The 27897-nt window shown below is 38.4% G+C and overlaps 1 protein-coding gene across 1 annotated transcript; it reads right to left on the minus strand.

Moving 5' to 3' along the window:
* Positions 1–1047: 1047 nt before the first annotated feature.
* Positions 1048–27897, minus strand: SDR42E2 (short chain dehydrogenase/reductase family 42E, member 2). Its single transcript, XM_048866903.2, has 11 exons — positions 27506–27897; positions 26304–26399; positions 20825–20882; positions 18514–18632; positions 16775–16850; positions 13728–13810; positions 8532–8669; positions 6656–6721; positions 5851–5914; positions 3296–3369; positions 1048–1838 (listed from the first exon to the last, which is right to left on the minus strand). The coding sequence occupies exons 1-11, from the start codon at positions 27818–27820 to the stop codon at positions 1587–1589; spliced, it is 1341 nt and encodes a 446-aa protein (XP_048722860.2). The 5' UTR covers positions 27821–27897; the 3' UTR covers positions 1048–1586.

The raw sequence follows: 27897 nt of genomic DNA on the forward strand, positions 1-27897 counted from the left end.
AAAGGAATACTTGTGGCACCTTAGAGACTAACCAAGGTATTTGAGCATAAGCTTTCGTGAGCTACAGCTCACTTCATTGGATGCATACTGTGGAAAGTGTAGAAGATCTTTTTATACACACAAAGCATGAAAAAATACCTCCCCCCACCCCACTCTCCTGCTGGTAATAGCTTATCTAAAGTGATCACTCTCCTTACAATATGTATGATAAACCTGGATTTGTGCTGGAAATGGCCCAACTTGATTATCATACACATTGTAAGGAGAGTGATCACTTTAGATAAGCTATTACCAGCAGGAGAGTGGGGTGGAGGGAGGTATTTTTTCATGCTTTGTGTGTATAAAAAGATCTTCTACACTTTCCGCAGTATGCATCCAATGAAGTGAGCTGTAGCTCACGAAAGCTTATGCTCAAATACCTTGGTTAGTCTCTAAGGTGCCACAAGTACTCCTTTTCTTTTTGTGGTCACATGGGAAGACACAAGCCTTAGTAACTTGCAGAAAGCAGAACAAAGCGAGAGGACTTCTCCTGGTCAGTGTATGTATGTGGGCTTTTCTCAAAGTTTCCTTCTTGTTTAAATAGTTTTTATAATATGCTTATTTGTCCAATAACATAACATTTGCATCACGTTCAAAAGACAAAGGACACACACAAACAGGACATCAACCTTTCAGCTTAAAAAAATATCTGGCATAAATGCAGTACAGGATGATGACATTTCCTTAACTTAACAATGTTATTTCATTAATGATACTCAATATAATTAAGGTACACAGGTGTTGTACTGGTGTCTGTTGGCTCATGAAATTAGATACTTTAACTATGGACCAGAACAAAGTGCATCAACAATTGTACAGTCCTCAGAAGTTTGATGGAGGCCAATTAGAGGCCAGTGACCATTATGCATTGCTACTAATCTTCGTAGCTGATATTGTGAGAAATTACAGTGAGTGACCTTTATTAGCACTCATTCATATGTGAGAGAGCCTTAATACATGCTGAATTTCAAGTACACTTTTATTTCACCTCTTATGCAGTGTCACAATACAGCTAATTCACAAAAAAAATTACATTGGATGCATTTTTCTGTGCACCTTGTGTGCATTGTGTATTGTTTACATGAATCTATTTTTCACTTTTGTTGTTCTATTTTCCAGCTTCTCTGTATTCCTTGCAATAACATGCATTGGCAACAGGTCTTGTCAGTCTTTCTCCTTATCCTAGCTGTGCTTGTCTTTGTTGATACAGTATTGCAGATTTACTGTAGTTCCTTCTCTTCCAGTTTGTCATCCACTTCAACAAGCAGTTTGGAAAGAAGCCCTTTTGGTGTGAAACAAATAGATCAAAGAGCTTTGATTCCTGCATTTGTCATTGGTGATCATCTTTAGCCTTCTGACCTTACTATACTTTATTTTAACCTTTTAAGAAGGTTTACTGATGTGCCATCTTTTTTTAGTTTAAGCCTACAAATAACTGCCTATTATATTGGAGCTAATATCTGGTGCAGAGTAATTCAGCACATGTGAGCTGAGGACTATACTGTGAGTGATTACAAGCCAGTTTATTAATGCTCGGGAAACATAAGTTAATGTTGGTTTTCTCTGAAAAAATGCATAATTGAAAGATCTTGCAATGTAAAAGACAGAAATATCAAACTTAGAAAGCTGCCAATTAAGGAAAGTATGACTTTAAGGAAGATGTGATGATTCTGGTTTTCTGGTCTTGTTTTAATAAAATGGTCCACAGAATCAGCAAATGAGAACTTCTTTGGATAATAACCTAGCTGGTTATGTGCCTTGTCTATTCGGAATGTGTGAGTCACGGCAATGTTCTGCACCTATGAGGCAAAAGAACCAACAGTCAAAGAGCTGCATACATTCCAAATCTTGAACAAAACTCTGTTATTTGAATGGTAGCACAACAGAATATGAAAGAAAAGCAAATTCTTAAATTAAAAATAACTTTGGGCCAAACTGTACGCTCCCATGGACATACCTTACATTTGCCTTCAAATTGTCCTCGCAAATGGAGGGTCTTGGGAGTCTACAGAGAAGGCAGAGGCTGCTATCTTCCAGCCTTTTGGACATCTATACAGGGTTCTCAGACCCGCTCCAGCAGCATCTCTTGCTGGAGCTGCTATGCTGTCGGGCAGGCACCCTACATCCATCCATCTATTGTACTTCAATGGCCCCACATTACCATAATATCTGAGTGCTCACAATTTTTAGAATATTTACCTGAGGGGAGTACAGAGAACTGAGGAAAGACTAATGACCAGATTTTTAAAGGTGTTTAGGCACCTAAAGATGCAGATAGTCACCTAGTGGGATTTTCAGAAGTGCCTTGGCACCTGGATGCTTTTGAAAATTCCAGTAGATGCCTATCTGAATCTTTAGGTGCCTAAATACCTTCAAAATCTGACCCTAAACTGGCTTGCCCAAAGTCACACAGGAAGTCTGTGGAAGAGCATGGAAATGAACATGTATCTCCCAAGCCCCGGGCAAGTGCTCTGTCCACTGAGCCATCCTTCCTTGTGACTGTGTCACTCCCATCTTTTGAAGAGGTGTAAGGGGGCAGTTGCTGAGAAACTGAAAATGTAAGCAGCATTATGGTAGGCTTGGGATGCCCTAATGGAGATCTCTTGCCTCTGAAGGGAAGTGGGTCCTCCCACTCTTGGTCCGCACTCCAGGTCCAAACCATGCAGTCCCAACCTTGTACTTAATCCATTGAGAAGATGGATTGGAAGACAATGATGGCATGGGGGTGGTGCTTCTTGGCACCACACATCTCCCTAAGTCAGATCAGAAGACCTTCCTCTTGCAGAAATAGTGAAGATGATCTTCCCTATAGCAATTTTTAGCTACTGACACAAAGTGAAATAATTACTTGTCATTTACCAAGAGATTATTGAGATTTGTTTCTTTTTTGTTGCAAATTATTTAGCAATGTTTAAGTACTGGTGCAGACTAAAACCATTGCTTCTTATCTGCTTGTGTTTTCTAAAAATAACTTTAATCATTAAATTTTCTTGGGAATTATTAAATAACATAAATAATACAAGTGTGTTTAAATGGACAGAAATTATATAACAAATATACCCTATGTCCCAAATTGTGGCTGGCATTTATTTTTGCTATGAAAACTGCAAGTTAAAGATGGAGCACGGATGGGGAGTTTTATTCTTTGACTTGTGTGAATTCTTTGTGAGCTCACTGCAACATTGTGCCTCCAGTATTAATATAACATGCTTTCTGAACATTTTAATTAGATATTTTATAAAGATACATATTTTACCTCATTTCTGGTCAGCAAAGGTGTAAATTCAATAACTGGTTTCAATGCCAAGTGCAGATATTCCATTGCTGTGGCTGTGAAACAGAAAGTTAATACTTGAGAGATAAGAATAGTAAACCACTAAGCTATTGTAATTCTAGTATAACTGTTCATGTAGGTAATGTTAAAGAAAATGTAAATTGCTAAAGAATTGTGGACAAAATAATTGCTTCAGTAAGATTGGTTGGATTTGTACCATAAAGTAGGGGCCTACTTGGGCTACTTGTATGAATAAAGGGTTTGCATGATTGGATGTAGGTCTGGTAGACTAATTAAATAACTACAAGATTTTGGGAAACATAGTGATAACAAGCCATTGTAGGTTGGATTCTGCATTTGTTTCACACCCAAGATTCTCATAGATGTCAGAGGGAGTTTGGGATGCACAAGATGCAGAATTCAGCATTGCAAGGAAAACATCTAGGGCTGTCAAGCAATTAAAAATTAATTGTGATTAATCACACAATTAAAAATTAATTGCAATTAATCATGCTGTTAAACAATAATATAATACAATTTATATACCTAATTTTGGATGTTTTTTACATTTTCAAATATTTTGATTTCAGTGACAACACAGAATACAAAGTGTACAGTGCTCACTTTATATTTATTTTTTATTATAAATATTTGCACTGTAAAAATAAAAGAAATAGTATTTTTCAATTCAGTTAATACAAGTACTGTAGAGCAATCTCTTTATCATGAAAGTTGAACTTACAAATGTAGAATTATGTACAAAAAATAACTGCATTCAAAAATAAAACAATGTAAAACTTTAGAGCCTACAAGTCTACTCAGTCCTACTTCTTGTTCAGCCCATCGCTCAAACAAGTTTGTTTACATTTGCAGGAGATAATGCTGCCTGCTTCTTGTTTACATAGTCACCTGAAAGTGAGAACAGGTGTTCATGTAGCACTGTTGTAGCCTGCGTTGCAAGGTATTTACGTGCCAACTATGCTAAACATTTGTATGTCCCTTCATGCTTCAACCACCATTCCAGGGGACAAGCGTCCATGCTGATAATGATCCAAAGCAGTGCAGACCAACACATGTTCATTTTCATCATCTGAGTCAGATGTCACCAGCAGAAGGTTGATTTTCTTTTTTGGTGGTTTGGCTTCTGCAGTTTCTGCATCAGAGTGTTGCTCTTTTAAGACTTTTGAAAGCATGCTCCACACCTCGTCCTTCTCAGATTTTGGAAGGCAGTTCAGATTCTTAAACCTTTGGTCGAGTACTGTAGCTATCTTTAGAAATCTCACATTGGTACCTGCTTTGCGTTTTGTCAAATCTGCAGCTAAAGTGTTCTTAAAACAAACAGCATGCTGCGTCATCATCCGAGATTGCTACCATATGAAATATATGGCAGAATGCGGGTAAAACACAGAGCAGGAGACATACAATTCTCTCCAAAGGAATTCAGTCACAAATTTAATTAACGCATTATTTTTGTAAATGAGCATCATCAGCATGGAAGCATGTCCTCTGGAATGGTGGCCAAAGTATGAAGGGGCATACGAATGGTTAGCATATCTGGCACATAAATATTTCGCAAGGCCAGCTACAAAAGTGCCATGCGAACGTCTGTTCTCACTTTCAGGTAACATTGTAAATAAGAAATGGGTACCATTATCTCCTATAAATGTAAACAAACTTGTTTCTCTTAGCGATTGGCTGTACAAGAAGTAGGACTGAGTGGACTTTTAGCCTCTAAAGTTTTACTTTGTTTTGTTTTTGAGTGCAGTTATGTAACAAAAAAAATCTGCATTTGTAAGTTGTGCTTTCATGATAAAGAGATTGCACTATGATATTTGTATGAGGTGAATTGAAAAATACTATTTCTTTTATTATTTTTACAGTGCAAATATTTGAAATAAAAATAATATAAAGTGAGCACTGTACACTTTGTATTCTGTGTTGTAATTTAAAGCAATATGTTTGAAAATGTAGAATAACATCCAAAATATTTAATAAATTTCAATCAGTATTCTATTGTTTAACAGTGCGATTAAAACTGTGATTAATCGTGATGAATTTTTTTAATTACGATTAATTTTTTTGAGTTAATTGCGTGAGTTGACTCTGATTAATCAACAGCCCTAAAAACATCAGTTTCAGAATATACGAGTCCAAAGTTTTTTACCTGTAATTTTTTACATTCATATTGTGAACTTCACCTCTATTCAGGGAGCCTGCACAGGGCTCATAGAACCCTTAAGTCCCACTTAAGCCGTATTGAGATTTTAGGTGAGAGTTAAATGATGGATAAATCTTGTGTTGGCTCTTTTCATACGGGTGAATTTCACCAGTATGTGTCAGATAAACCAAATTGTCACAAAGCTAGTGAACTTTTGGAATTGCACAATTTAAAACTGTTCAATCTTGCTTTTTACAAAAGTGTCATGGAAATAAAAACTCAGAGACAAAGTAAAAAAGCATAATAAACCAGTGCATGGCATTCAGATACTTTGGATATGGGGGCAGGATCAACAGACAGATAAATAAAAATATTTTACCTGCTACGTAAACGAAGCAAGTAGGAATACGTATCCATGGTGGACTGCAACCTAATTTTTCAAACTGAAAAGGATTAAAAATAGTGAATAACAAAAAAGAAACTAATACACGTACGGATATCAGTGCAGAAAGTGTATATGGAAATATTTAGGGTTATAAATATAAACCTGGATGTTTTTTCAAATCAGTTCACTGTTGTTAATTATTTTACCATTTTTCTTCTCAAAAAGACTCCAAACATAATTACATAAGAAATGTGGGAAATTACATTTATCTGAAATAGCAGCGTATGTGAGAAAAATGCATTTTGTGTTCTTTGATCCTAATCCCACAGTCATGATGCACTGATCTCTCATTTTACAGTGTTAAAATGTTATGGTTTTTAGCAAATCATTAACAGTAAAGTGATTAATGGAAAAATTATTTGTATTACAGAATAACAGCCTGAGCCTACATTCTTTGTGAACCCCAAACTTCCACTGGTGTCCTTAGGAAGGAAGGATCAGGCACTAATCTGATAAAATATACCAACAAGGTAGCTTTCGCTTATGCCAGTACACATTGTCCTGGCTTCAATTAGTTATTAAGGCTAACATTTGGAAAGGTGCTCTTGAATCTGAGATGAGCATGCAAAATCCCCAACATGTACACAAAAGTTGAACCTGTGTACATACAAAGGAATATATGCATGCAATTCCCTGATTTATGCATCCATATTTGCATGTACAGTTTTCAAAATGTGGGCCTACAGTTTTTCTACATTCATTGTATTGTATTTGAAATAAATATATGTATTGTACATACTAGTGGAGTTATCCATTCAAAAAGGTTGACATTCTTGCCATCATTTATGTAGTATGCCTGACCACTCTGTTAAAGAGATAGAGAAAAGACAGGTTAGTAACATGACACTGTGCGTGGAGTGACATTTTTTCATTCTCTCTTTAAATATCTGTACTGATTTTATAACTAATATAAAAACATAAATAAAAGTATATACAGATCAACAGGTTACCCAAATTCTGTTTCAATTAACTATTCTGTATACAGTACAAACTGATTCCCAAACAATGATTGTTTTATTTTGGTTAATAACACCAGCTTCACTGTAAACTTGCTTATTACAAGTTTATTGCTGTTAAAATGCTATTTTACTGTGATTCCCAAACACAATGAAATTGATTCTAAATTGACACTTTAATAACGTGTGCCTTCTTGGAACACACAGGAAATATTAGGGTTATATTCTGCTCTTAATTACACTGGTGAGATCCCATTGAAGGCCAAGTGACCCGTACTTGTGGAAGTAAAGTTTGGCCTATTACCTTTTTCCTGTTAACTTCACATATAAAATCCATAACATTAATATATGCGTTGATAGTCTTACCAATGTACTTTTATTTTTTAATTATTTTAAACAGGGTAAACATTTGTGCTAACAAGGAAGAAAAGACATGCAACAATATGTTTTTTAAATATATGCACTTGTATTGAGTGTGCAGAGCTGGTAGTTTGCATGTGCAAATATATAGGCAAGAGCTGGCAGCAGCACATATAGTTAAGGTTTTCTAAGACTTTCTTTCCATAATTAAACACATAGGTCCTGCCTCTGCAAACTGATCTGCACGGATTGTGATATTAGCTGAGAGTGCTAGTTTCACAACAACCATTGGCAGCTACCTGGGGAGGAAGGGACTATCTCAAACTACCTTCCCCACCCTCAATCCCACTCCTATAATGGCCTCTGTGTATAGTGAGGATCGGGGTAAAACAGCCCCAACTCCATTCTCTAATTGTGTATTACTCCTTTGCTCCTGTTGGAGAAATAACAATGAAGATAATTTGGGGAGAGTATTTTCCTACTGGTGGACTGAGTCTTTCACGATGTAGTGTACTCAATGTTCTCTAGTGCCACCAAAGTAGCTGGTACTTCATGGCAATAGAGCTGGGCAACGGCCATGCACAGGATGACCATGATGTGAGAGTTAGGAGCTAGTGCCATGGTTCTGTTCTGATTATAACTATTTTCGTTTTAAACTTGTATCAAACTAGATAGGGTAGGGGTGGGCAAACTTTTTGGCCCGAGGGCCACATCAGGGTGGCAAAACGGTATGGAGGGCCAGGTAGGAAAGGCTGTGCCTCAGCAAACAGCCTGGCCCCTGCCCCATCCACCCCCTCCCACTTCCTGCCCCCTGACTGCCCCCCTCAGAACCCCTGACCCATCCACCCCCCCACTCCTTGTCCCCTGACCGCCCCCTCCTGGGACCCCCATCCCTAACTGCCCCCCAGGACCCCACCCCCTATCCAACCCCCCCCCCCCGTTCCCTGTCACCCCCCTCCCAGGACCCCACCCTCTATCCAACCCCCCCTGCTCCCTGTCTTGCCACTCCGCTCTCCAAACCTCCGCCCCATCCAACAGCCCCCTGTCCCCTGACTGCTCCCCAGGCCCTTCTGCCCCTTATCCAACCCTCCCTCCCCCCGCGCCCTTATCATGCTGCTCAGAGTGGCAGGACAGGCCTATTGGAAAGCCTGGGAGGTGGGTGGGCGAAAGCTGCGCTGCCCGCACGGCGGCGTAACTGCAGGGGAGGGGACGGGGGCGAGACTCAGGGGCCGGGCAGGACGGGCTGTAGTTTGCCCACTTCTGCGATAGGGTGTTGCAGTTTTTTTTCTTTTTACTTACAGCTATATAGTTCCTCTCAGAGGTAAGAGCCACGGCAGCCAGGATATGAGCTTTTACAAGATTCTGTACATGAACCCAGTTCATTTTGGTAGAAGGGTCCCCAAACTTGAAACGAAACAGCCCCTTCTGAATATTAACCTGAAAAAACATACAAACAGGAAATACCTGCAGGATGTGGCTTAATTTTGCACATAAAAGGATTACATCAAACAGAGCCCAGTCCTTCTCCCACTGAAGTCAATGGGAATTTTACCACCGACTTCCATGCCTCCAGGATTAGACCCTTAATCAAAAATGAAAAATGTTGCTATTTACTGAGGGGATGTATGACTCAATTACTGTGCTTGAGACTTCTAGTCTAGATTGTCTTTTTGTCATTTATTAGAACAGAAATCAAATCAAATACTGTTTGATTTTAAAGATTTTAAAAATAGATCTGGATAATTTAATAACATGTTAATAAACAAAACTAAAAGTAATCAAATATCATGCTCCAGAAAGTAAGCCAATCACTTAAAACAGTCAGGAGGGAACATCCTCATCCCCACCTACAATGTTAAACAATTTGCTAGGTATATTATTGTGAGAAAGAGGGGTAACTTTCTTCAGAAGCATTAATAGCCTCTAGGAAAGTTATTGGACTAGGATTAGTAGTCTGAATGAAAATGGGAAATTATAGAATCATAGAAGTGTCAGACTGGAAGGAACCTCGAAAGGGCATCGAGTCCAGTCCCCTGTATTCAAGGCAGGACTAAGTATTATCTAGGCAATCCCTGATAGGTGTTTGTCTAACCTGCTCTTAAAAATTTCCAATGACAGAGATTCCACAACCTCCTGAGGTAATTTATTCCAGTGCTTAACCACCCTGACAGGAAATTTTCCCTAAAGTCCAACCTAAACCTCTATTGCTGCAATTTAAGCCCACTGCTTCTTGCCCTATTCTCAGGTTAATGAGAACAATTTTTCTCCCTCATCCTTGTAACAACCTATCATGTACTTGAAAACTGTTATCATGTCCCCTTCAGCCTTCTCTTCTCCAGACTAAACAAACACAGTTTTTTCAATCTTTTCTCATAGGTCAGGTTTTCTAGACCTTTAATAATTTTTGTTGCTGTCCTCTGGACTTTCTCCAATTTGTCCACATCTTTCCTGAAATGTGGCACCTAGAACCGGACACAGCACTCCAGCCGAGGGCTTATCAGAGCGGACTAGAGCAGAAGAATTATTTCTGATATTTATGCTAATGAAACTCTCATGTCTAGAAGATACTACTGTGTTTCTATTATTTGTCTTTTGTTAAGGAACATCACCAGTTTAGGGCCAATTACTGCTCTCTGATTCTCCAGTTGAAGTTATTGGTATTGGGACATTTGTGAATGTATTTTAGCACAGTGTTACAGGTACATAGAATCATAGAATATAAGGGTTGGAAGGGACCCCAGAAGGTCATCTAGTCCAACCCCCTGCTCGAAGCAGGACCAATTCCCAGTTAAATCATCCCAGCCAGGGCTTTGTCAAGCCTGACCTTAATCCTATCTCATTGTGTTGCAAGAACTCATTTTGATGCAAGTATTGTATCTTGTTCTGAAGGATGTCGCTTTTTTAAGACCCAAATGGATCTTCTTTTATACAAACCTACTGCTATCTCACTTTAATTATTGTGAATTATTTATATTGTAAATGCTAAATCATTCAATTGAATCTACTGAGAATTATATAGGCTAAAGAAATTAACCCCACATTATTTAAAGTGTTCTCTGCTCTCTTGTGGCCTTGTGCCACATTAAAGTGAGGAAAGGTCATATGTATTTCATGCTACACATTTGACAGTATGTCTTCTATTATTTTCTGTAGGTTTCAGGTGTGTGCGTGCTATATGTAGGAAAGGGGCCACTTGCATAGTAGCTGTTACATGAATCCATAAATGGTCTCACATCAGCGCATTATTTAAACATATGGTATTTTCTCTAGCATTCTTATATAAATTACATATGGTTTTGTTCCATGTACATCCAAAAGGAACATCAGATTTGCCACCTGCTTTACTCTCCTAAGTGAAATACTAGAAAATAAGTTTCTTCTGCTAAAGTTCTGTTTTTTTTAAATTGGCTTCATGCATATCTATAAGTATTCCCCTGGACAGTACAACTGAAATCCCTTAAACTACAAATGGAAAACAGCTGGTGACAGGCCTGATATTTGAGGAGGCATTCAGTGACACTCCCCATGCCCACATGCCCTTGACAGTTCCTTTATATCAGTCTCCAGGTTCCTTTTAAGTCCTGGAACTGCTAGCAGCCTTCCATTGCACCCTATGATCCTTGGCCCCCTGCTGCTCTGCTATACACAAAGTGGCTCCCTCTGGCTTCTGGATGTCATGGAGATATCACAGGCCCTGTTAGAGGTAGCAATTTTGAGTTGGGAAAGGCAGTTACAGATGTCACAGGGGGAGGGCACTTCAAACGTGAGAGCTTTAGCAGGGAGAAGGAGTGGGGGAGTGAGGGAGCTTGTGGGTCAATGAAAGTAAGGAGATTTAGGATTCAGCAAGAGGACGGGGAAAGGAGGTTTGAGAGTCAGTGAAGGGAGACCAAAGAGGAGCTTGGGAGCAGTGGGACATGGAGAGGAGAGTGAGAGGGTTTAGACGGCAGTGAAGAGTTTTAGGAAGGAAGAGTGAGGATGTCTGGGGGAGTAAGAAGTTTGATAACAATGAGAAGTGGAAGTAGGTGGGGATTGTGCGAGAAGACAGAAAGGGGATTTAGGGAATAATGAGGGGAACAGGATATGCAACAGAGTGAAGGGAAGGAGTATCTGAGGAAGTTTGGGAATAATGTTTGGGAATGAGGGGATTTTGTAGCAGTGAAGGAAAGGAGGAGTAAATATTTTTGGGTGCAAATGGAAGGGAAGTGAGGTGATTTGGGAAATAGTGAAAGGGAGGAAGGATGCGCTTGTGGCTAATACACTGGAGTGGGACTAAGGAGATCTGGGGTTTATTCCCTTTGTGTCCTAGGGCAAGTAACTTATATCTCTCTGTGCCTTAATTTCCCATATGCAAAATGTGAACAAATACTTCTTTACCTCATAGGATTTTGTGGCAATAAATCCAGAAGTATTTGGGAGGCACTAAGATACTCTGGGGCCAAATAAGTACTAATATATGTAGTAAATAGACAGCAGATTGAGGGGAAAGAGTGAGGAGGTCTTCGGAGCAGCGGAGGGGGTCTTGGGGGAACTGAAGAGGAGGTTTTGCAGAAATGAGTCGGAGTTGGGAAAGTGTTTTGGGGCAGTGACAGGGAAAGGAGTGTAAGGCACGTTAAGGACAAATGAGGGGAGAGTGTGAGGAGATGTGGGAAGCAGTGAGGAGGTTTGCAGATCAGTGAAGAGGATTGAGGATTGTGAGGAGAGAATTTCCAGAAATGAAAGATGGGAGAAGATTGAAAGAGAGAGAGAGAAATTTGGGGTACTTTTAAGACCTACAGACAGGGTGGGCTGGTTGGAGAACGTGAGGAAGGACAGAGTTGGGGGACAAGCAGAGAGAGAATGAGGGGTTTTGGAGGTAGTTAGGGGGAAAGTGTGGAAGTTTGGGATCACTGAGGAGAGAGTGAAGGCGTTTTAGGCAGAAGGAAGAATTGGAGGGAAGGATTGGAGAAGAATACAGAAAAGAAAAATGAGGAAAGGGAAAGGTGGGAAAGGGAAGGGATAAGTGAACTTGGGGGAAGGAGGGAAACAGAGGAGTCAGCTGAAAGGAAAAATGGTGAAAAATAAGAAACATATGAAAGAATCAGAAAAGAGTCTTGAAGACAAAGGAGAGCTGCAGGAAAAGCTGTAGATAAAATAAACTGAAAATTTATGAATGAAGGAAAACAGAGGTTGAAAAAGACATAAAAGAAAAAAAAATATATACACCAAGACACACTACAGAGAAAATGGGAAAAAAGGAAGAACAAAATGAAGAAGCCATAGTAAGTTTATATATATATATAATTATATAATATTATATATAAAATTTAATTAGAAAATGTTGTAATTAAATAAATTATATACATTACCCCATTCCATCATTTATGTCAAATATGTGGCATATACAAATAGTATATAATAGGATGGTGTCACAAAAATGTTTTATTACCATAATTTTGGGATGGTTATATTACTCATGAGTAATCAATCCACAAGTGATTTATGTAGATCACCTCACATGAGTATCGATAAAACTATTTTACTACAACACACCAGCATGTGTATTTTATATGCCACGTATTTTACAGAAAAATTACTTTATGGATATCTTGTACATTTTATTGGAATGATTTGTTTTATCTCTCCTTCTCTGAAGTCAAGTTCCTTAGTTAGCATGAGACCAGCTGTACAGGAATAACTTTTTCACCCCAGTAGCTTGTCCCCCCATGTCACGGTTGAGGCAGAATGGAAAGGCAGCATGGGGAAGATTGCATTGCCCATGTTTACTAGTCCTGTGGCCAAACACTTGACTTCCTTTTCTAAATCTATCGATCATGCATCATGCCTGAACCCTGCATTTTAGCAAAACCCTCCCCTGCTCCTATGAAAAATACAGATGTTATTTATTCAGAGCCCTACATAACTTTAAAGAGTAATCTGTCCTCAAAACAAGTGACTTGTAATCATGCACACTCTGTCTTCTTAACACTACACTAAGCCAACCACCTAAAATAAAGCAAGAAAAAAAAAAAGGAAACCTGGGCACCTCTCCTTGTCCTTTCGCAACCTACTGAATTAGAAAGTATTTCAAACTCCTTTGCCTGCCTCATTGGATAATGAAAGTCATTAATGGTTGATGCTGGAAATAAGATATTTTGCTGTATTATCTTTTATTAATATTTTAAAAACTTTTGAGTATAAGTTGCACAGTGAAGTCTGAAATATCATATATGGATCTGAATCCATACAGTACAAGCGCTAAACTATTTCAAATCAGTGCTGAGTTTACATTTGCTTGTGATGAAGAATGACTTTATTGTCTATTTTTGTATCTACTGTATATTCTTTAAAGATATATTTTCTCTTTAAAGCATGTGCTATTTTATTAATTGTAATGTCTTGAAAAACTAAGAGCAAATTGTAGCTGTTACCAAACTAGCCAATTAATCTATGACATTAATTATAACAAATGCTATTGTATATTAATGAAAATTTATACTGATAAAATAAAATAAATACTGCTACTCGTGGCAGATGTCTTTGCTCTCCTGGTCCGTAGATGCCTGGTGAACGAAGAACACATGTACGGAGCTTATCACCTCCTAGGATATATGATAAAATGTGATTCTCAAATGACTTGCATATCACTACATTACAGGTACTTTTCTTAGGCTATGAATACCCATATGTATATAAAATGAGGGCCGAAAGCTATAGCCATACATGTGAAGAACTTACTTTGAAGTAAATGATTTTCATCTTCCTTTAAAAAAGGAAATTAAATTAGTACTTATGAAAGGTGCTGGCTTGATAGCCCCCCCAAAGTTTATTTCTTTATCCACAAAACATGCACAACACAGACAGTAGCAATATAAAAATTCACCAAACTGCCTTGCCAATGTGCTTCAAACTCTGATTTGGAGGGATCCCCTCTAGCAGTTATTGGATATTTCAATCCCTTGTCCATACAGTCTTTGATCTCTGCATTAAGATAGCCAAAAAGAATGCCAGTTGTGACAATATTTTTTGTGATGTGAACTAGTATCAAATAAAAATTGGAATAAATTCACCAAACTAATTTTACATAGACTATGAACCGTGGTCAGGAAACATTGGCTTTCAGGCACTGGAGATATGAGCTGGATTTGAACCATTAATTTATAGATGAAAGGCTTTGAATACTTGGCCCAATCCTGCTTCCATTGAAGTTGATGGAAAAACTATCATCGACTTTAATAGGAGCGAGATTGGGCCCATCTCCCTATTTTCCCACGGTACATTGGTGATCTAGTTCATCATATCAGAATAATTAAATTCTTAATACACAATCACAAGACTTTGATGAAGTGCAGTACCTAATCTTGATATAGCATTAAATCCAAGTTTCATGTTTGAAATGTTTTACTGTATTTAAAAGTGACTGAACCATCTTAAGTTATGTCTACAACTGCACTTTTGTCGTTAAAACTTTTGTCGCTCAGAGGTGTGAAAAAAACACACCCCTGAAAGACAAAAGTTTTAACGATGAAAAGTGCCGGTGTGGACAGTGCTTCATCAGTGGGAGAGGCTCTCCCGTCAGTGAAGCTACTGTCTCTTGTTGGGGGTGGTTTTATTTTGTCACTGGGAGAGCTTTCTCCCAGCGAGAGCGAGGCTATACTGCTTACCTTACGATGGCACGGCTGAAGTGGCAAAGCTGCATCGTTGTAAGGTGCACAGTGTAGGTATTGCCCATATCTCCTAAATAGCTATACAATACATATGACACAGAATAAGTTTTAGAGAGACAAGGTGGGTGAGGTAGTATCTTTTACTGGACCAACAGAAGGTTGCTTTCTTATTAAAGACAATGATCCCATATAAAACAGAAATTGGTCCAGTAAAAGATATTACCTCACCCACCTTGTCTCTCTAATAGCCTGGGACCAACATGGCTACAATAACACGGCATAGAGTAAGTTTTGTGATTTATTTCTCATACAGGTGTGAAATTATAGGCTAATCTTAAGAATATGAATTATTATTGTAAAGAGCTACCAATGAAAGATGAAAGAAACAAGACATAACACATAAAATAACTTCTTTTATATGTGAAATCGTCCTCCTGGGATGAAATTAACATTCATAGCATTATATTAGCCACTTGCAGTACTTTGCAAGTATCAGGTGAAAGAAGTCCTTTCTGGAAATTGTCCACAGCCCAATTTAACTCAGTGTCACCTGGTCACATGGTATCATGTTGCAGTTTACGTTGATTTGTATTGAACTGGCAGTTATAGTATCTCACAGGTGAGCTCAAGTGTTCAAGTGTATAACTGACTCCCTCAACATGGAAAACTCTGGGAAGCCCTAATAAATAATTCCAGGCTAAAGTATAAAATGCCTTCTGAAAAGTTTAATTTAGAACTGTAGGGAACTAATGTTTTAATCAGCATTCATATTTACTTATGTTATACAGCACTTTCAATATGATTAATTTAAACAAGGTTTATTTTTTAACTCTTCTATCCCTTTAAAGAAATACATAAACTTCAATGCTGGCATTCAAAAGTAAGTTTTGTATTATATATGTTGTAGAAGTTGTAAATGTAAAATTATTTTTAGGGAAAATGTTTTAATTTTCTGGTATTGTGCTTTCTAGTATCTTTCTATAAATCTGTGTGTATAAGAACATAAAACATAAGAACGGCCATACAGGGTCAGACCAAAAGTACAGTATCCTGTCTTCTGATAGCAGCCAATGCCACATGCCCCAGAGGGAACAAACAGAACAGGAAATCATCAAGTCATCCACCACCTGTTATCCATTCCTAGCCTCTGCCAAACAGAGGCTAGGGACATCATCCCTGCCCATCCTGACTAATAGCCATTGATGGACCTATCCTCTATGAATTTATCTAGTTCTTTTTTGAACCCTGTCTACTATCCTGGTCTTCACAACATCCTCTGGCAAGGAGTTCCACAGGTTGACTGTACATTGTGTGAAGAAATACTTCCTTTTGTTTGTTTTAAATCTGCTGCCTATTAATTTCATTTGGTGACCCCTAGTTCTTGTGTTATGAGAAGGAGTAAATAACACTTCCTTATTAACTTTCTTCACACCAGTCATGATTTTATAGACCTCTATCATATCCCCCCTTAGTGGTCTCTTTTCCAAACTGAAAAGTCCCAATCTTATTAATGTCTCCTTATACGGAAGCTGTTCCATACCCCTCATCATTTTTGTTGCCCTTTTCCAAACCTTTTCCAATTCCAACATATCTTTTTTCAGATGGGGTGACACATCTGCACTCAGTATTCAAGATGTATGCGTACCATAGATTTATATAGCGTAATATGGTATTTTCTGTCTTATGATCTATTCCTTTCTTAATGATTCCCAACATTTTGTTAGCTTTTTTGACTGCTGCTGCACATTGAGTGGATATTTTCAGGGAACTATCCACAATGATCTTGTCAGCTTGAGGAAAACACATATATACATGTCAGTTAGATATGACATCAGGAGAAATAATAAATCCCATTATGTTGTTAATGGCTGAAGTGAATTACTGTTAATTGAAAAGTACCTGCTACTGGAGTTCCATTAGCTGCTAGTACCATTTGATCAGCAATTGATTTGGTCTTGGAATAATGGTCAATATGCTAAAAAGAAAGAACAAATATTATGGTTTTGTTTAATTACATCAATATACTCTGTAAATGACAAAAATAAACTTCTGTCAAACTGGTTTCTTGTCATCAGCTCTGTAACAGCCTCTCAAAATTAAGAAGTTGTGGGGGTACTAATTTTGGGTAAAATGCCTACATTATTGTTTTGTAAGTGAGGCAGACAGGTTTGCCAAAACGAATCTGGATTTCCAGTTGACTGTAGTCCATTTGAAGAAATATTTTCAATCTTATAACAATGTAAAATATTTTTATAACAGTGTTACTCAGATTTTAATTGCTTAATATTTTTAAATTTGAATGTGTTTCTGTAGTAGTAGAAAAAACACTCAAATATTTATGCTTTTTATTGTATGAGTTAATGATTAGGTATAAGTATAAGTAGGGGCATAGCGAGCAGATCGAGGGACGTGATCGTTCCCCTCTATTCGACATTGGTGAGGCCTCATTTGGAGTACTGTGTCCAGTTTTGGGCCCCACACTTCAAGAAGGATGTGGATAAATTGGAGAGAGTCCAGCGAAGGGCAACAAAAAATGATTAGGGGTCTGGAACACATGAGTTATGAGGAGAGGCTGAGGGAGCTGGGATTGTTTAGCCTGCAGAAGAGAAGAATGAGGGGGGATTTGATAGCTGCTTTCAACTACCTGAAAGGGGGTTCCAAAGAGGATGGCTCTAGACTGTTCTCAATGGTATCAGATGACAGAACGAGGAGTAATGGTCTCAAGCTGCAGTGGGGGAGGTTTAGATTGGATATTAGGAAAAACTTTTTCACTAAGAGGGTGGTGAAACACTGGAATACGTTACCTAGGGAGGTGGTAGAATCTCCTTCCTTAGAGGTTTTTAAGGTCAGGCTTGACAAAGCCCTGGCTGGGATGATTTAACTGGGAATTGGTCCTGCTTCGAGCAGGGGGTTGGACTAGATGACCTTCTGGGGTCCCTTCCAACCCTTATATTCTATGATTCTATGATTAGGTGAGAATTCTTGTGTTTGCTTTTCTTGTAGTGTGAACTTTTTACTTCCCCCACCCAGTTATTCAGAATAACATTATTTAAAACTATTTTGTCTGCCTATCTATAATGTATGAATCATAGTTGTAGCTAGGCACTGCATTATAGCAACAGAAGTATTTTAATGGAAAGAGAAGATAGAAAAAATAAAAATTTACATGAACTGACAATGTTCGCTTTCTTATTAAAGACAATGATCCCATAATAAAAAGTGCAGTTTTTCCATTTCAGCATTGAGTTTGAAAACAGATAATAATATTTGACCAGAGAGAAAACAGATAACAGGTATATAAATAAAAATAATGAATATAAAGACTCAGATAGACCCTAATCCATACCAGGGGATCTTTATTTCCTTGTTGAGCTGTATTAACTACAATGGGACTCTTCATGAGCATAAGGACCCTAATGGATTCCTTTCCACAGTCAGGACCTTGATGGCCGGAAAAGTATATACTAACAGTTACTTAAAATAATTATGTATTGTGTCTAAAATGGTGTCTATATACAATTTTAAAAAACTGAAGATTTTTCTTTTTTCTTATACTTTTGCATCCATTGTTGTTCAGAAATAACAGAGCAGAGCAATAAAATAGGGAAAACATGGAACAAATAGTATAGGCAAAATACCTTTTCTAGTGGAAAATATGGCACAGTTTCCTCATCGCCATCTTCAATGGGATTCCCTCCAAACACCACATTCACTGTACTAGTATATATCAGTCTGGGGATGTTCTGTTGTTTGCAGACTGCAGTGATATGCAAAATAAATTATTTCAATAGAGATTGGAATAAGAAAATAACCTAGAACATAAGAATGGCCATATTGGGTCAGGCCAAAGGTGCATGTAGCCCAGTATCCTGTCTTCAGATATTGGCCAATGCCAGGTGCTTCAGAGGGAATGAACAGAACCGGTAACCTACACGAACAGGAAATGAGCCTGTTCTAAAACAACAGTTACATATATTATAAGAGTAATCTTTCCATTTTAGGATTGTTTGGGAATTTATAATAATATCTTACATTTATATAACTCTATGCATCTCAAATGATCCCAAGTTCTTTATAATTTGGCATCACATTCTGACTGAGTATCCTGTAGTTGAACATTATGGTTTTGTAGAGGGCTAGAACTCTTCAGTTAGGAGAGGGGATTGGGCCCCAGTCAACAATGGTAGAAGCCTCAGAACTACTCTAATGGCAGCCCACTGTATATTCACAAGCTAGTAGGATGATAGCAGGAAGAACTGCTCTTAAAATTATGAAAATAGTTAATTCCTTCCAAGTAAATGAATTCTAATTCTTGTGTCAGGCTAAACATGCTAATGAAATACTACAGCCAGGTTGCAATCAAGGGGTAGAACTGTTCCTCTTTGTTTCTGGCTTTCCTACAAACCTGTGGAGACACAATGTTCCGTAAGTCCTCCATGGCTGGAGAGGGTGTTGAGGAGCAGAGTTTAGGGATCCAGGGGCATGATTTCCATATTTGAGCAGATATGCCCTTGACCGTGGCCCCAAATACTAACCTCCACTCAGCTCTTGAGAAGAATAATCTGAGGGGAGAGGAACAAGCTGTACAAGGGTTCACAGGCAGGCAGAATATGGGTGCAAACCGGTCGTTTTTGCAGCATAAATGTCATTATATTTTGGGAATAAAGAAGAGAGATACAGAAGCTGAGCCACAATGTATGCAATACAATTTGAAAAGCCATATCTGGAAATGAGAGAATCCGAAAATTGTTTATCATAATTTTCCTGAGATTGTTGGTAAAAGACTAAAATTTAAGAAAAACAAACATGAGTTTGGGTAAGGCGTTTGCAGGTACAAAGTAAAATAAAAGGGAAGATTTCCCTTATGTGGATGTCTGTAGTCTTAATCGGGTAAAGTGATAATAAAAGTAATCCTGGCACACACAGAGCACCTTCTATGTGATAATATAAATGGCTTTTTCATACATTAAATAATTGTTTTAAATCTCACAACACCCATATGAAGGAGAGAGGTATTATTATACCCATTTTACTGATAAGAAGTAGAGAGATTAATAGTGTCATCCTGATGTGAGGGGATGCTGGTGGCTTTGTGCAGAGGGTGCAAGAGGTGGGGAATGGGCATCTCTGAAATGGTCCCAGCTTTGCCCAAGTGAGGGGGTTTGGGATGATCTAGGGTTGGGGCTAGTGATCATGTTTAGTGTTGTGCATATGTAAGAAATTGCAGAGTAATTATGTTTGTGAGAAAAAGAAAAGATAAAGTAACTAGAAAGCTGGGAAAGAGCAGTTTGAACTGACACTAAACCTGTTCTGATGGGAGAGGAAAGTTAACTTGGAAATGAGAGACTAATACATATGTATAAAAAAAGATAACAAAAAGTTATAAATAAGTTTATGTAAAAAGGGAGGTTGAAGCTGTGTTCTCTGGTGCTGGAGGCAACTGTGATGACATCACCCTAATGAGCTACCTACTTGTGAGTAATTGACCATTACTTACTGTGGGTTTTTCCTTAATAAAAATTTGTTAGATCCATCTGCTGAGTAAATGAATCTCAGTCCAACAGTACATGGATCCTCTGTTAATTTAATTCTGTGAAAGAGGTTTGCATGACAACATGGCAAGGGAAACATAGGGTCCAGTGGCCCCTATGGAGCAGCCTACTCTGAAGCTTGGGTGGGAAGAATATAGATTCCTCCTGCTTGCCCCGGCACAGTTCTCCAGCACCCTGTGTGGCTGTTTGGCTTTAGTGTCTTGGCCAAGTTTACACAGAAAGTCTTGAGCAGAGTCAGATACAGAACCCAGATGTGCTGTCTTAGTACTGTGTAAAACAAACAACATTTTCCATATAAAATATATACTAAGAAATAGTTTAACTATGCCAAATAGCTTTTACTAAATGGTATATTAGCTTGCCATACCAATACACAAAGAGACATCTAGATACATACCTTCAATTATGAGTTTTGTCCCACCAACATTTATAGATTCAATCTTTTCTTTTTGTAGCTAGAAAAAGAGAGATTGTACAGTATCTGAATAATCTCACACTTTACATTCAGTCCTAGAGCAGGTCAGGGATTTTCAGGGCAACATTTTTTCTTTTTTTGCAAAAAATGTCAATTTTTAAAACAAAAATTGTTTCTGGGAATTGGTTTGCATCCTGTTTTGATGTTTTTGAAAGAAAGCGCTTTTCTTTTTCTGTTCAAAATGACTTTTCATTTAAAAATGTAACAATGTATCCTAAAACAAGCATACAGAAAGGAGGATTTTAAATATATATGTTACAATAGCAATTCAATGGTCAGTCCTCTGTATTCAGAGGTAACTATTCAGTGAATTTGTGCTGTACAGTGACATAATAATTAAACTATAATGTCTAGCAAGGATGATTATGTTGCTGTTTTAACTAAAGCGTGGGGAGTATTTTATTTTGGGTTTTTAACATTATTATTTTAGCCCTCAATTTCTTTCTAAGGATCATACATCAGGGACAAGTTTTCTTAGCTTTGACAACATTCTATCTACTAATTGTGGACAATTGAGCATTTCAATACAGCAGCTAATTCAGGTTTCAGTCTTCCCAGTCAACTTAGCAGTATATTATTTCTGGTTTTTAATAGGTATATTTGTATTTATAAATTTAAGTTCAGAGATTGTGGGGAAGACTTAACTATGGTTATGATATGCACTCAATGAGATTTGGCCATAAATAGTTAAGCCTCACAACAAAATTGTGAGGTAGGTAAGTATCATTATCCCTCTTGAAGTGACTTGCCCAAAGTCACACCTTGAGCCAGTGGCAATGCTGTGAACCCTACTCTCCTGTCTCCCAATGCAGTGCTAACCCCTAAATAGCACTTCACTGTCACTTCCTAGCTGAAAGTCCTTGGTTGCTCCCAGGTTGTTTTTGGAGCCTCAGATAGTGAAGTCACTTCCCCATCCCCAGTACAAGAACGCTAAAAGAACAGTTTTCACTATAACTAGAGCTGCAGTTTGTACACAGCAACACACTGAATCAACTTGAGACTTTCATTCTACAACACTTTCGTATAAGCAGGATTTCAGTATACCTGAGTTTGTGTTCTCTAGTCTTCCCTTTCTGGGAAAGACTGTGAACACCAGAAGGCTGTGGCATTACAACTCTGGTGCCATCTAGAGTCATTAGACTGCTATAGGCACCCACAGGGCCCCACAGCACGCCCCTACTCTACTTGCGCTACATTGATGACATCTTCATCATCTGGACCCATGGAAAAGAAGCCCTTGAGGAATTCCACCATGATTTCAACAATTTCCATCCCACCATCAACCTCAGCCTGGATCAGTCCACACAAGAGATCCACTTCCTGGATACTACCATGCTAATAAGCGATGGTCACATAAACACCACCCTATACCGGAAACCTACTGACCGCTATTCCTACCTACATGCCTCCAGCTTTCACTCCAACCACACCACACGATCCATTGTCTACAGCCAAGCTCTGCGATACAACCGCATTTGCTCCAAACCCTCAGACAGAGACAAACACCTACAAGATCTCTATCAAGCATTCTTACAACTACAATACCCACCTGCTGAAGTGAAGAAACAGATTGACAGAGCCAGAAGAGTACCCAGAAGTCACCTACTACAGGAAAGGCTCAACAAAGAAAGTAACAGAATGCCACTAGCCGACACCTTTAGCCCCCAACTAAAACCTCTCCAGCGCATCATCAAGGATCTACAACCTATCCTGAAGGACAATCCCTCACTCTGACAGCTCTTGGGAGACAGGCCAGTCCTCGCTTACAGACAGCCCCCCAACCTGAAGCAAATACTTACCAGCAACCACACACCACACAACAAAAACACTAACCCAGGAACCTATCCTTGCAACAAAGCCTGTTGCCAACTCTGTCCACATATCTATTCAAGGGACACCATCATAGGACCTAATCACATCAGCAACACTATCAGAGGCTTGTTCACCTGCACATCTACCAATGTGATATATGCCATTATGTGCCAGCAATGCCCCTCTGCCATATACATTGGCCAAACCAGACAGTCTCTACGTAAAAGAATAAATGGACACAAATCAGACGTCAAGAATTATAACATTCAAAAACCAGTCGGAGAACACTTCAACCTCCCTGGACACTCAATTACAGACCTAAAAGTCACAATTATTCAACAAAAAAACTTCAAACACAGACTCCAATGAGAAACTGCAGAACTGGAATTAATTTGAAAACTGGACACCATTAACTTAGGCTTGAATAAAGACTGGGAGTGGATGAGTCATTACACAAACTAAAAACTATTTCCCCATGCTAATTTTCCCCCTACTGTTACTCACACCTTTTTATCAACTGTTTGAAACGGGCCATCCTGATTATCACTACAAAAATTTTTTTTTCTCCTGCTGATAATAGCCCACCTCAATCGATTAGTCTTGTTAGACTTGGTATGGCAATCCCCATTTTTTCATGTTCTCTCTATATGTATATCTTCCTACTGTAGTTTCCACTGCATGCATCGGATGAAGTGGGCTTTAGCCCATGAAAGCTTATGCTCAAATAAATTTGTTATTCTCTAAGGTGCCACAAGTACTCCTCGTTCTTTTTGCTGACACAGACTAACACGGCTACCACTCTGAAACCTAGATTTCTTTGATTCCCTTCAATCATTTAGCTTGAATGCCTCTGGGTGGCACTGGTCATGTAGGTTGATTATCTCTTAGGGAATGGAAAACAATCAGAGGTCCATTCTTTTAGCTTTGACAATAGCCTTTTATACTGTTAAACATGAAGTTTTGTTAACTCATTTTAAGACATTAACTGGGAAGGACAGTAGTGTTCCTAACTGGATTAATTCCAACCTGTCTGGAAGGTTGCAAAGGGAAGTATTGTACAATTTATGCTAATTATGTGGGGTTCTTCAAAGTTCAATTTTATTAGTCTTTGTTTTCAGTGTATATAAGAAAGAGTGTGTGTGTGTGTGATCGGGGGGGGGGGGGCGGAAATCACAATGCAGTTTGAGTTGCAGTGTTAACAGTTTGCAGATAACACTGCTCTGTGTCTTGTTTTCATCAGTATTGGACTTGGGCTGGTAATTATGATTTCCCAGTAGCTGCCGGAGGCTGGGATATGGACGAGAATAAGCTGGATAAATTCAATCTTGATAAGATGGAACTGATAATAGTGATTTGGTTGAAGGATTTTGAGGTTATCACAGGGCTGATTCCTGCCCCCTTTATTGAGGAGATTTCTTCAATTTTTGTTCAAGATTTGCAATGCAGAGGTGCCCTCAGATTCCTGTTTGCTCTTTGGAACTCAGGAGACCAGGAGCACCTACTCCCATCTGCACTCAACTGGGTGTTTGTGACCTTTTTTAGGACCTTGATACAGTGATTTACAGTCATCAGATTGAATTACTACAGTGCACTCTACAATGAGCCCGTCCTTAAAGACTATTCAGAAGTTACAGCTAAGGCAGAATGTGAATGCCCACCTGTGAGTTGGTATTAGCAAATGGGACTTATTACATCTGTTATTTAACAGATTCCTGAGCTTCCTAATCACTACACAGTAAACAATTCAAAGCTTTGGTTTAGATCAATACAGTTCCATATTTTTGGGCTTAGGCTATCTCTCTTTGTGTTATCTACCATGACAGTTAGGATCAGCTGAGACATGCTTTAAATAGGATGGAGCTTGTGAGAGGTTATTCTTGGGGGAGGTGCTTGAATCTGGAATTTGTAGCCTCAGCAAGCCTGAGAGAATCTGAGTCTTTTGGTGTTTTGGGGACAATACAAGGACCTTCTCTTCACTCAGGCATCTGCCTGATGTGGTAGGTAGACAAGGTATGAATAGTGTGGAATAAAAAAGGAGTAAGAAGGAGTGGGAGGTAGATTGTTTATCTGTGGAGATTATTATTTTTCTAGCATGATAGAAGATGATTTATTTGTATCGATATAAGTTTTAGTAATATCAGGTTTGTGTCCTGAGATCTACAGAAGGGAGCATTTTATAAGTTTAAAAAATAATTCCAATAATCAGAAAATTTACTCTTTAAATGTATATTGGTGGAACTATTTTTCTGATGCAGATGGTATTGAATATATATAATTATTTGCATTGATATTTGATTCTTACTTGTATTTGGGTAAACTAAAATATAATTTGTTTCTTGATCTTGTACAGCACAGGTGCAGATTGTTGCACAGGTAAATGCAAGGTTAAATGTAATGCACAGAACAGGGAGTACAGAGCCATCCAATCCCAAATAAATGTCAAGTTACTCTGCCAATATTTGCAGTAGAACCAAACTGGGGAGTGTGATGCTAAGCACTTAATTTCCATGCTGAGGATCACATATAAGCCATATCTCTTCAGAAATGCTTGTTCTCTCCCCACCCTCCATGTTTTTTAACCTGTGCTCTTGATAGTAAGGAAGAAGATATGCAGAAGCCTTGACTCTATCACTTATTGTGGACAGCTAATCCTAGTGCTTAACTTACTTGTACCCATGCACAGCGACAGTTCTCTCTTGTGGTAGGGCACAATTAAGTGTGTACTCTGGGCTGTGTACCATATAAGGATTTGCAGGATCAAGGCATCAGAGTAGTTTACAGACCACTGGTTATTAGTACAGGGTGGGGAAAGGTGTGGAATTGATTATTATAAGAGAAGGCAACAGTAGGAAATTACACTCAAATGTTTACTCAGTTTTTCATTGAAAGTTATCAATCTAGATGAAGCATGCAAAGAAGTTTTGAAGTCTTACGCTTTTGAGCAACACAGGATTAATGCCATTTTATACAATGGATTAAATCTCTTTTTATCACCCACAGCTTAAATTTTCATCACTCGAAGTTAGAAAAGTTATATGTGTTAACTATCATGGTAAATAAAACTTTAAGTGATTGACAGAGGCTGGATAAGGTCACTGATATGATAATCTATTAATAAATAACTGGCAATTTTCAAAAAGACAAACATTTAAAGAAATACTCTTTAAATATCTCTTTAAAACTATGATGTTCTATTCATTGTGTTCTTGAGCCTGTGCACAGCAGGCAGTGAGAGAGGTGGTTGTGCTTCAGCTCAAGTTTGTATGAAAGCTACAGATGGACATGAGTATGTTTAAGCATGAAACAATCCTCTGCACTGAGCAGACGTTAATGTAAGCACCTTGCACACAGGATAAGACAAGAGGTGTGTTTTGGGGGTGGTGAATTGGTGTATCTGAGAAGAAGATGGACTTAAGTAAAAAGACTGGTTATTGAGTGACCTGAGTGCTGGGATAGGAATTTGCTCTTTTCATCGGAGTGCTCAGAAATCTGAAATATAGTGCTAAGATAACCACCAGTCTCACACGCTAACTTAACGTTGATTCTAAAAGGATTCAGACAGAAAGACACACGAGATAATTGTACTCACTTGCTCTAGTCCTGACATTCCATATGCAGCTGCATGAAACACACAGTCAGCCCCTTCACAAACTGCAAATAGGACATCATAATCCCTCACATCAGCCTGCAATATATATGGAAAGATATTTTGAATTTGATCACAAAACTACAGTTTAGAGTTTACCATGAAGCTGTTAGCACCCATAAAATGCATGCATGAAATTGTGCATACACTTGTTGTGATAAATAAAGGGGGAGGGGATAACTCCCTTTGTTGGACACCCAGCCAGCCAGTTAGCTGTAAAATCCCTCTTGGTAGCTGACAAAAGCATCAGGGGTTAGCACAGAGGAGATCCACAATCCAAAATAAAAAATAAACCTGATAGCGTCTAACTAAACATTCCCTATTGAAATTATTTCTTCTAGGTATGGAAGATACTTTTTCATACCTGGTTCAAACCTTACACAGCATTCTTGCTTATAGCATTGCTGCTCTGTGTCCCTGCATCCCAGAGAACAATAGACAAAGGGAACGTTTCTTTTCCCATTTTAAAAAGTTCTAACGTTCCCATTGTCTCTTTTTGTCAAGTGCCCACTTTTTTTTCTTTACCTGGGGGACTTTTTAATCCTTTACAGGTAAAGCAAGTAAAGAACAGCTATCAAGAGGTATTTTACAGCTAACTGGATGGCTGGGTGTCCTTCAAAGGGAGCTACCTACCCACCCCCCTTTATTTATCACACTTGTGGAAGCCAGGGGCTGAAAATCAGGCCCATTTTAATACTTTGTAATGATATTATAACAACTTTCTTCCCAGGAGAGCAATACACTTCACAAAAATTAATTCCTTTAGCTTTAGAACACCCCTGTGAAATAGGGAAATATTATCATACAGATTTTACAGACTTTTAAATCAAGGCACAGATAGGTAAAGTACTTGCTCAAAGTCACAAGGAGAATTATTTGCAGAGTCAGGAATAGAACTCAGAAATTCCTTGTTCTAGGCACCAGACTTCATTGCTTTCTCACTATAAGAAATATAGTTCACATATATTTTACAGTCTATTGTTTAAAGTGCTATGGAAGTTGGGGAGGAGTCTGACTTTTAAAAAGGTATTTGACATTATTTATGATTGTTCTGGGTTCTGTGAAACCCGTGCTGCTGAGACACTACATAAAAATCAAATAGATTAACTTAATTTGATTGTTGTGAACATGTATTTTTATCCTACCTGGATAAACACTACTCCATTAGGAATTTCCCAGATGGGCTCTTGTGTATCTAACAAAACAACCGAGGCTCCTAATTTGGCAAGAGCACACCCCAGATTATATCCAAAATAGCCTCCACCTCCTGTCACCACTGTGTTCATGCTTCTTTTACTCAGTGCTCCAGCATGTCTGTTCAGATTACAGTCAGATGTTTGGCTCCAGGGGGGCACTACCCCATTAGATATATGTTTTGGGTCACATCTACAACATGAGATACGATTTTCTATCACCAGACACACAAAACATTTTTTTTCCCATGTTGAAAATTGCTCCATGATGCTCTGGGGTGCAGATAATTCCACTAAGTTTCATGTTAAAAAGCTCCATTCAAGGCTGTACTGTTTTTCTTTAT

Source organism: Caretta caretta, chromosome 10 (assembly GCF_965140235.1).
Source record: "Caretta caretta isolate rCarCar2 chromosome 10, rCarCar1.hap1, whole genome shotgun sequence".
NCBI lineage: Eukaryota > Metazoa > Chordata > Testudines > Cheloniidae > Caretta > Caretta caretta.